The 10,644-nt window shown below is 40.7% G+C and overlaps 2 protein-coding genes across 2 annotated transcripts; both read right to left on the bottom strand.

Moving 5' to 3' along the window:
* Positions 1 to 3,458: 3,458 nt before the first annotated feature.
* snrpd2 (small nuclear ribonucleoprotein D2 polypeptide) lies at positions 3,459 to 6,064 on the bottom strand. Its single transcript, XM_089014371.1, has 3 exons — positions 5,958 to 6,064; positions 4,687 to 4,866; positions 3,459 to 3,822 (listed from the first exon to the last, which is right to left on the bottom strand). Coding segments are annotated over exons 1-3 (357 nt in total). The 5' UTR covers positions 5,960 to 6,064; the 3' UTR covers positions 3,459 to 3,647.
* A 1,793-nt stretch (positions 6,065 to 7,857) lies between these two features.
* Positions 7,858 to 10,430, bottom strand: polr2i (RNA polymerase II subunit I). Its single transcript, XM_089013633.1, has 6 exons — positions 10,242 to 10,430; positions 10,057 to 10,111; positions 9,810 to 9,883; positions 8,646 to 8,720; positions 8,407 to 8,458; positions 7,858 to 8,031 (listed from the first exon to the last, which is right to left on the bottom strand). The coding sequence occupies exons 1-6, from the start codon at positions 10,301 to 10,303 to the stop codon at positions 7,969 to 7,971; spliced, it is 381 nt and encodes a 126-aa protein (XP_088869759.1). The 5' UTR covers positions 10,304 to 10,430; the 3' UTR covers positions 7,858 to 7,968.
* Positions 10,431 to 10,644: the final 214 nt, after the last annotated feature.

Genomic DNA, 10,644 nt, shown 5'->3' with positions numbered 1-10,644 from the left:
GGGATATAATTTGCCCCTCAAGCAGAAATTGGGGCGGCCCGGGAGTCGAGTGGTTAGCACACTGGCTTCACAGTGCAGAGGTTGCCGGTTCGCGTCCCGGTCTGGCCTCCCAGTGTGGAGTTTGCACGTTCTTCCCGGACCCGCGTAGGTTTTCTCCGGGTCCTCCGGTTTCCTCCCACACTCCAAAAACATGAATGGCAGGCAGATTGACCACTCCAAATTGTCCCGGGGTGTGAGTGTGAGAGTGACTGTTGTATGTCTTTGTGTGCCCTGCGATTGGCTGGCAACCAATTCAGGGTGTCCCCCGCCTTGTGCCCGAAGACAGCTGAGATAGGCTCCAGCACCCTCCGCGACCCTAATGAGGAATAAGCGGTACGGAAAATGGATGGATGGAAGCAGAAATTGACCATGTCCGCTTGTGACATAGCTGACATTGAAACACATCCGCACATATTCTTTAATTATTTAAGGCCATTTAGACGATTGTAAATCTGTGTGGTCATCCAATGTGAATAACGTGCACAATATTAAATGGGTAGTGACCTAAGAAGCTACACAATAATTATTACTGCTTCAAAGGTCATCACAAGACAACGTTTAATGCCCGCAATAGAAATGTCATCAATAGCATATCACAATTATTTTGACAATGGGAGGGAAAAAAATTATGCAATTCTTTTCAGTCCGTTTTCAACACTGGGATCCAGGACACTCTCAAAGTATTCCTTCTTATGTGGACAGAAGCAGAAATTGGGATGAGAGAGGAATGCATTAACACTCCTTGGCATGAGTAAACATCTACAACAAACCCAAATATGCTTTTAGCGCCACTTACTGCATACATGTTCACGTATGCCGCTCTGACAGACAATTCGAATGGTATTTGGAGCCCATTAGCTTTTGTTAACCCCGCTGTCCACCAAAGCTATCAAGCCTCACTTTCTTTCTCATCAGTAAATGTGCAAATTTGCAGATGATAGCGTATAGATCTTGTATGAGCATGTGCTAGAACATGTTGCCCAATTGGGTTGAGTTCCCAACTACCACCGCAGTTCTTGAAATATTGAAAGAAAATCATGGCATAATTATGGGTTTCTCTCAATACCGCAAGTTTATTTCCAGTCCCTGACATCAGTCAGTGACTTTCTTTACCAACTGGCCAACAGACAGAAGCTATGGAATGGAACATTTTCAAAAAAAGACATTTGAGCAGGCCAATGAACATGGAAAGAGCGTTGTGAACGTTTGGAAACCAATCTGAATGTGTTCAAGTATGCAAGTAGGCAACACATGAAGGCCACAGAAATTTCAAGTGAAGTAATAACAGATTAAAAATAGTATGTGAAGAATATAAAATCACAGAACCCCCCCCCCCCCCCCCACACCATGTTCTGCACTGACGACCACCAACGACATGGTCATCAAGCAGAGGTCAACATTTTAGAAACAGAAGGCGACCTTTCGTCCCATAACATGACAAAGTATTCTCTGGTGTATAAGGCACACCCAAAAGACTTGATCTTCTCAAAAGATGACCCCTGCGCCTTATACGCAGGTGCACTTTATATTTGACGTAATATGGAGCCTCAACAGGTCTTGCAACTACTGTCAGCAGCCACCGACTCCATTTCCCCTGTAGAAGTAGTGTGTAACCCCAAACTCTACTGTAGCACCTTATGATGTGGTGTGCCTTATGTTTGGAAACTTTTATATATTTATATATTATATTTGGAATTTTTTGTCATTCATTGAAGGTGCACGTTATAATCCGGTGCGCATTTTATATGGAAAAAAGTTTGAAAATACACCATTCTTTGCTGGTGCGCCTTATACAGTTAATATTAGACCATTAGATATTAGCATGTACAGTAAAGTCTCGTTATATCGATATCGGATATATCGATAGTCCCGGTTATATCGATACTATTTCTATGCACGTACGGAGAAAATTACATGCAAACAGGGTCGGATATATCGATAGTCCCGGTTATATCGATATTTTTTCGGACTCCCTTGAATATCGATATAACGAGACTTTACTGTATTTGTAATTTAAATTCAACATCTGTTTTTATTGCTATTGTGATAAAAGAGAACATTTCTAATAGCGTGGGGCACGTTTAGTTGTGTCCCTAACATACGCTAGAATATTTTCCATTTTTTTACGAGTTTAATTTACTGGAAAGTATTCTTGTATGACCTGGAATTTCCACTAGATGTCGGGGTCAGACAATGACAGTGACTATTCACTGTAACCGTGAAGCATGTGCTTCCGCTCTGCAGGTCCCTGGATGAAGAATCTTAACGCATATCTCGTTTGTCCTCACTCGGGTCACAGGTTAAATGGTGCCTTTTGCAAAAAATTTTTTTTTTTTGTTGAGACGGGGCTTGCACCCGAAACAGGAGGTCAGTCAAGGGCAAATATTTGGATCTGTGACAGCACCATCAACAACAAAACATGAGACATTCAGTCGCTTGACTGAAAAATGAGCTGATTTGACCATTGACCTCTTACCCTTAAACACACAGAAATATAACTTAGACGGGAAATACATTTTTGATGGATAACTTATTTGACACAACGAAGATAATGGTCACATCTAGATTAAGTGTGATTACAATGTAGTGTCAATAGACTGTTAGACTTGCTTTACTTACAAACCAATGTTCGGCTTTGTAATTCGATTTCTCAACCATGACTCAAATCCTACATTAAAAGCTGAGAAATTGTTCCGAAAAACAAAACAAAAACAAAAAACGGTACAATATTGTACAGACCATTCGCTTCTGTATTTAAATAAGTCTACATGCATTTGTGTTTTCTGTTCATGCTATTTATCTTCTCTTCCTTCTGGTGGGTCCCTCCACTGCAGTAAGCGGCTCAGGTTGCAGCGAACATTAATGCCCTGGTGGGATCTCGCATTGATCGCCCATTGATGCCTGACCGATTGCTATCATAATCACACTTCCGCTTGTTTCTTATCGCTTACCGACTAAATAAAACAACTGCCTTCCTGCTCGAAATGACTTGAGAATCTCACTGCTGCATTCTTGACCAATCACGTAGCTTTAACCGAAGACTGGGGGGGCGGGGACAAAAAAAGTCGGCAGCCATTTTCTTATTGGAGAATGGCTTCACCGTCTCTGTAAACCTCCCCCCCTCACTGTTGCGTTCTTGACCAATCACGTGGGGGTGGGGAATAGAGGAATAAAAACAGTCGGCTGCCATTTGGTTGTTAGAACGGGCTCGTTCGTGAACGACACATCACTCATTGAGGCAGCTCCGTGTGTATCCTGAAAAAAGTTTGTATGCCAAGGTAAAATTTTCATAAATTTAACGTTCTTAAACGGAAAAGTTCCTAAGCCAAGGGGTTCGTAAACAAAGGTATCACTCTATATGCCTCAGAATTTGAAAGGAAATTAAGAAGAAAAAAAAATACAAATCCTTGCACAATTGGAGCTATGATGACGGTCATTTTTATTTATAAAAGGTAAATACAGAGGCCTTCTGTATATCAATCTATGCCCTGCGTTCTTTGGACACGATTCCTTACATGTAGCCATCAAACAACAAAAAACAAAAAGGATTCAATGGAAAAAGAGAGACAGAGACAGACCCTGTGACAATCCACGGAATGCTATTAAGTTCACTTGCCTGTGATGAGAGGATTTCTCAGCACAACAATAACAGAATCCCCCCTGAGAAACATTTTAGAAATGTACCGGTCCTTATTCACCGGTTTAGACTTTTTCTTTCCTTTGCCACTCTTGGGAACTTCAGTCCACATCTCCTTCACATTCTCTAAGACCATATTGCAATGCCTGTAACACAAATCCCCAAACAATGCTTAAATCCAACATCATTTTTTTTTCTTATTTAAAGGACAACCGACGCCACTATTTTGTTTCCTAACAGACATCAGAAAAACGTTTTATAGCATCTAAAATACCCAAAACACGCAGTATGATATTTTTATACAAATGCAAAACACAAATAAAAATGACTTAAAGTGTCCAAAATCTGAAAAAAATTGAGATGCGAATTGGGCATTTTCATAAAGTCCCACCCGCAGTTCGTGACGTCATGCCAAGGCGTCTTGCATTGCTGGAGAATCAAAACAATGGCTTCAGATTCGGAGAATATGCTTTCTTGTTACACATCCAGTTATGAATATGATTCAAATAGTTCTGAAGAGGAAAGCATACATGTTTGCAATCGATTAAAGAATTTATTCCGTGCCATTTTGCGGCAACATTGGGGGTAAATGACTTACCCAAAAAGAGGCAAAAGAAAATGGCGACCTCTTGTAGACATGACAGTGTATTGCGTTTCCACAGGCTGATAAATTCCTTATATGGAGCTTGGACGCCCTCTTCTGGCGCAACATGAGGTTTTCAGACCAAACAAGCATTGACGTGATGGAAGGACTGCTACAGTGTGTCCTTTTTTTTGGTCAGGGGCGTTCCTTCAGTGACGTCACGTACGGACTCGTCACAAACTCAAAAACAAGACTTCCAGAATATTCAGCACGAGTCTTAAAACGTAAAATATAGCTATATGCGGTGGAATCTTTGCAAAATACGCTCAGTAGAAGTCATTTGAAGCCATTTTACAAATTATGGACACAACTTGTCCGGAGACGTCAGTTGTCCTTTAAAACATGCATGTAACAGTTTTCTGAGTACCTGTCAAAAGCTTTGACTCTCCCAAGCAACTTTTTGTTGTTGCGACAGTTAATGAGGACTTGAGTGTTGTTCTTGACTGACTGGGTAAGCACAGACAGGGGGCCTGTGTTGAATTCCTCCTCTTCACGTTTCTGGAGTTCTTCTGGTGTCATTTCTGACTTGGGCTTGGTTAGCAAACTCCTACATTAACAAAGAAGAAATTGTATAAATAAATAAAAAACCTTATTCAATATTGCATTTTATTTTTATATGCAAAACGCTTGAATTGAATTATTATATAATGATTATCTCCTCTTTCATGTGGAAATGCTTTAGCAACAAAAAGGGTACAGAAAGTGCTTAAGAATGAATGACTCTCTGTGTCTTTGTGTTGTCATGTTATTTGTTGTTTATTTTTTTTTGTTCTATTGACTTCAAGACGGTGCCGCGAGAGTGGCTGCCTTTGCAGCAGCTCATGTATTTTGTTTTTCTACTTTAATTCCGTTCATAACTTTGCTGGTGTGAAAAGTAAATGTCTCAACTGCGGGACTAATAAAGGCAAATCCAATCCAATTGTTCATCACTTTCCTTTCATTCCTTACATTTTAAGAGCCCTGTTTATGTTACATAGTTCCCAAGAGATGCTGCAGTTTTGGGTATTACAATTTCTCGTGGTTGACGACCACTTTGGCTACCCATGAAACTGATTCTTATTGCTCGTCAAGATGTGGAAGATGAATTCCGAAAAAGTCAGAGTGCGAATATTTTTTTTACTTCACACTTGTAAAACGTCAGTGAAACAAGGCAGAATGCTGGACCTGCTCATAAGAAACACAAGGAACCTTAATACAAGTGTAGCGAATTGAGAATCCAAAACAAAATCGGGCGATTGGCAATTTCCAAAACACATTGCTATGAATCTACTCACCACTGGGAGAAAACGTTTGCAGATATTTAAGTAGCACCTTTAGCAGCACTAGCATTCGATATCAGCATTCAATAAAGAACACGGTCTTATTTATCCGCACCTTGAAACTACAAATTGTGAGCTCTTAGTGTATTTATATAAACAAAAAGCAGACTTTGTTCAAGAGTAATAGATGGCGCTAACATGTGAACGGAATACAAAGGGGTGGGTTAGCTAATGCTAAGTGGGTTAGGCTAATATCAGTAATATTGAGTGTTTGACAGTCACTGCAAATACAAACAATTGTGTTACTTGTAGCGTGTACACTGTGAAAGTATATCCTGAACCCAGGCAACTCTCTGTTTTCATAGAGATAAATACTCACATGATTGCCAATGTTGTGCCAAATTGATGTCTTGGCGTTTCGACTTCCTCCGTTAGCCTAACGATTGCTTCTCGCGTGGGAGCTGTACTACTTCCGGTTGTTCGCGCCTGAAATGTACAGTTCTTCCGGGTTGTTTCATGGCGTCACATTAAAAAAAATTATCCCTCGACACTAACTCACTTCAATCAGGCGAACGTTTCATGCTGACAAAATACAAACACTGCAAAAGAGTCACAATTATGTGCATGGGATACACATTTGTGTGAAAGGACACAACTATGAAACATAACTTAAAACACATACAGCGGTACTTGGGCATAGCTTCTTTTCCTTTCGGCTTTTACCGTCAACGGGTCGCCACAGCGAATCAGTGTCCTCAATCTCCAGAGGTTTGATTCGCATGTTTGTTTTGGCCAAGCTTTTACGTCGGATGCCCTTCCTGACACAACCCTCTGTATTTATCCGGGCTTGGGACCGTCACAAGAAGACACTGGCTTAGCTTCTGATACGAGGAAAACTCGTTCACCAAATTCATAACCATTATAATTCAGATGTTGGCAAACCAAGGATCTTCCGTACCACAGCTGATAGTTAGAACAGTAGTTTAAGAATGATACAAAAGTATAGCAGTTACTGCCTTAAGACAATAAGCGTACAATGTAAATTGTGAGATTTCACTGTCAAGAGGTTACTTGTGACAGTTGCCCATCTGTCAATAAAATCAAATTCAAAGTCAGCTTTATTGTCAAATATGCTAATATGCATGACATACAGCACAGATGAAATTACTGTCCTCTCGGACCCAACATGCAAAGCACTTATAATGACTTTAACAAACATAAACATGAAAATGCCAATTTGCCAGGAGAGGGGAGTCGCTGCGTGTTCACGCGACGCTATCTTGGGGGGAAAAAAAAACAAAAATAACAAATATGACAACACAAAGACACAGTCATTCATTCTTCAGGACTTGCTGTACCGTCTTTGTGATGACATGAAGCAGTTCTAGATGAAAGAGGAGAGAATCAAAGCATCCATGTCAGCAGTGGATCAGGGACGTCATGGTGGAATTTGTACGTCTACTACAAGCCATTTTGTTTGGAAGCCTTTTACTGAGCGAGTTGCTTGTTCTGTAGCCACAAAGGGACATAAGTCTTCTTGTGCCGGTCCCAAGCCCGCAAAAATAGAGGGTTGTGTCTGGAAGGGCATCCAAAGTAAAAGCTTGGCCAAAACAAACATGCGGATCAAACCTCTAAAGATGGAGGACATTGATTTGCTGTGGCGACCCTGTCAAGGGAAAAGCCGAAAGGAAAAGAAGACTACAAGCTAAATGTTGAAAGCAAACACGAAGCTGTAGCATCAATTGACGAAAAGACATTGTCTCACATCTCCTGTCCCACATAAATCCGCTTCAATTCCAAGCCGCGACAGTTGCACATACGCATCGGCGCTCTGCGCTGACGCTGCTTTCTTCTTATCGCGGGCTCCTCCAGCCATGCATCCATCCAACCGCAGACTGTCCAAGAGCACCGACCTTTCCGCTGAACAAAGCGGGGCTGTGAGTATGCTGCCTATTACACGCGCAAAAAAGCACAATGGCCCCAGAGCTATCCAGCGATGACAGTGAAATGGATCCCTCATTCCTCCCATTCAAAAACAGTACTGGCATATTCATGTTGGTGAAAGGCGCAAGCGCTCAGCACAATCTCCTCCTTGATGATTGTCGTGGCCAAAAATGCTGAAAAACAATCTGTATCCGTCCCACGTGAGGCACAACAACATAAAGTGACAAAAGAAAACGCAATAACAAGACAAAAACAACAAAAAAGCAAGGCTCATGAGAGCACTTGCTGATGGCTGCCTACTCAGGCGCCATCTTGGAAAAAAAATGACACAAACCAAAGATTGAAACACATTTTAATAACAAAACCGGTGAAAAGGACAAATGCTCATAAAGAAGCAAGAAAACACAACAATGTTTACAAGATGTCCGACGAAGTTGCCATGCACACTATTCTGTCCACCTGTGTCCACAGTGAGGGGCTGTGCAGACGTAGTAAAGTCTCATTGCATCCTATGTTGGAACACAATGTATGATGAGAATCCATGTCCTGGAGAATTCACTTCAAGACCATAAAGTACCACGAAAGCCTCAAATTGCATACGATACTGTCATGCACACACACACACACACACACACACACACACACACACACACACACACACACACACACACACACACACACACACACACACACACACACACACACACACACACACACACACACACACACACACACACACACACACACACACACACACACACACACACACACACACACACACACACACACACACACAAAGCTTTGACTCTCCCAAGCAACTGTGTGTGTATGGTATTTAAACAGTTTTGCAGGACATTAATATGAAAAAAAAACACAAAAATTACCTCAGCTTTCATACTGTGTGACTGAAAGAACACTGCTTCCTTGTGACCGCATCTGGGGAGAGACATGGTTTAACTGCAGCAACATATCAAGCAAACATTGCGTTTGATCTTCCAATTTCACTCCATCTAATGGTTATGCATAATGACATACAAACAATAATATAAACTTACCTATATATTTTCAGATGCACGAATAGAATACTGGAATACTCACACATATTCACTGGAGTTAAACTTACTTGGGACAGGGGTGGTCTTCTGTTCTTGGTAACGTTGGATCTTGAGATACATCGGCAATGATTTGGGTCAATTCACTGCAGAAAAGGGGGAGGACAACAATATAAGTGAAAAGGATTCTACAACATATATTTTTTCTGCTTGAAACAAATTATCAGATTTGGTGCACGATATCAAGTCAAAGTCAAAGTCAGCTTTATTGTCAAATATGCTAATATGCATGACATACAGCACAGATGAAATTACTGTCCTCTCGGACCCAGCATGCAAGGCACTTATAATTACTTAACAAACATAAACATGAAAAGGCCAATTTGCCGGGAGAGGGGAGCCGCTGCGTGTTCACGCGCCGCCATCTTGGGGGAAAAAAAAAATGAAAAAATAACAAATATGAATATATGCTCTAAAAAGAACTGTACATGAAGACAATTACTGCATTTCCATCTCACTGCACTGCTTTCATTATCTGGACAAGTGACCTTGTGCCTATACAAGTTTGCGTTGGGCGACCAGGAAGCTGCACCCTGAACTGATTTCCAGCCAATCACAGAGCAATTGTTGACAAGCAACCATTGACATTCACGGGCTTTTGATTCTTCTACTGTGCATTTGTGAAAAAAAAAAGACTGGAGAACAGTTGTTCCTTGCTATATTGTGGTTCACATTTTGCAGAGTCGCTAAAAAATCTTCTCCTCAGCCTTTTCAACCTGTTGTCTCCTGACATTTTGTTTTGTGGATAGAATACTTTGTTTTATCTTTTGACACCCCCCACCCCGCCTGACCACCCCTTTTGATTTTGCTGCTGTAGATTGCAAATGTCCCCATTGTGGGACATTTAAAGGCTATCTAATTCTGATTCATATTTGACCAATTGTGTATTGCTATCAGTTCCACTGATCCTATCAGTAACTGCCATTTGCAGGTTTTAATTCTATTTATTTAATTTTCAGTATATATGTGAAACTCTTTTCTCGAAGTTATTCATCGTTGAGCACAGCAGTTTGATAAAAGGTCTAGCTTGAACAAATAAAGTTGGGTTGAACTTGAACATCAAACATTCTACCTAAACACAGCAAATAAAAAATGACAGATTGAAGTCATGTAAACATCACTTAATTCTGTACACACAATTATTCAGTTTAAAATGCATCAATGTTCATACTTACTCAACTTCATGAGTAATCTTATTGACATAAATGCAGCTGTTGTCCGCCTCTTGCTGGTAGTCACAATTTCTGCACTGTGAAATGAGATGATTTCAAATTTTAGAATGAAAGGGAGCAAATCCTTTCATGCCAATTACTGATTATTGAATGACGAACAATTTTGAGCTTTTATGAAGGAATTTCCATCTTATCAGGTTTTGACAGTGAACGTGATTCAACACTGCAACATAAACGCTCACATTCTTACCGCGTAGAGTAAGATCCGATTCTCCTTATCTTCTTTTGGATACAACATGTTGTTACTAAAAAATAAACGTGATATAAAACAGGAAACCCTCAATTCAAACGTCGAATAAATCTTCAGATGCAGATAGAGTTGTGTAACATAGCTAGCTAGTTTTATTTAACTAAACCGGTATATCACAATCTTACCACTCTTGACAAAACCTGATCCCTACAAAGCCCGGCTCGTATGTCCCGGCTTCCAAGTCCATTGGAATGACTCCTGGTGAAGGATGGGAAAAATAAAACAATACAACACAAACTACGTACTAAGTTTAGCCCAGTTAGGCAAAACAGACCCTGTAGTGTAGCGACGCATATAAGAATCGACACCGGAAACACTAAAGAGTGCATTCGCATGATCGTGTCGAAGCGTTTCGAATTAAGACAGCGCCTCTTAGTGGCTGGAAGACACACAACATACATTATTCACAGTAACGAATTGGGACGTTTAATTAGTCCCGATAATCAAGTCAAAGTCAGCTTGACTCTCAAATATGCTAATATGCGTGACATACAGCAAAGATAAGCAACCAGTGTCACTTTAAAGTTG

The sequence above is a fragment of the Hippocampus bargibanti genome, linkage group LG14, assembly GCF_051943395.1.
Source record: "Hippocampus bargibanti isolate YZ-2025 linkage group LG14, ASM5194339v1, whole genome shotgun sequence".
NCBI classification, from domain to species: domain Eukaryota; kingdom Metazoa; phylum Chordata; class Actinopteri; order Syngnathiformes; family Syngnathidae; genus Hippocampus; species Hippocampus bargibanti.
The sequence above is the reverse complement of the archived record's forward strand: the minus strand, read 5'-3'. Positions and strand labels throughout refer to the sequence as shown.

Coding starts and splice junctions, on each gene's coding strand:
- snrpd2 (XM_089014371.1), bottom strand. Junction 3,823..4,686: donor AGAGTCAAAGCTTTTGACAG/GTACTCAGAAAA, acceptor TTTGTGTTACAG/GCATTGCAATATGGTCTTAG.
- polr2i (XM_089013633.1), bottom strand. CDS start 10,303: ATGGACTTGGAAGCCGGGACATACGAGCCGGGCTTTGTAGGGATCAGG. Junction 9,884..10,056: donor ATCGGATCTTACTCTACGCG/GTAAGAATGTGA, acceptor CTCATTTCACAG/TGCAGAAATTGTGACTACCA. Junction 8,459..8,645: donor GAAGACCACCCCTGTCCCAA/GTAAGTTTAACT, acceptor GTCTCTCCCCAG/ATGCGGTCACAAGGAAGCAG.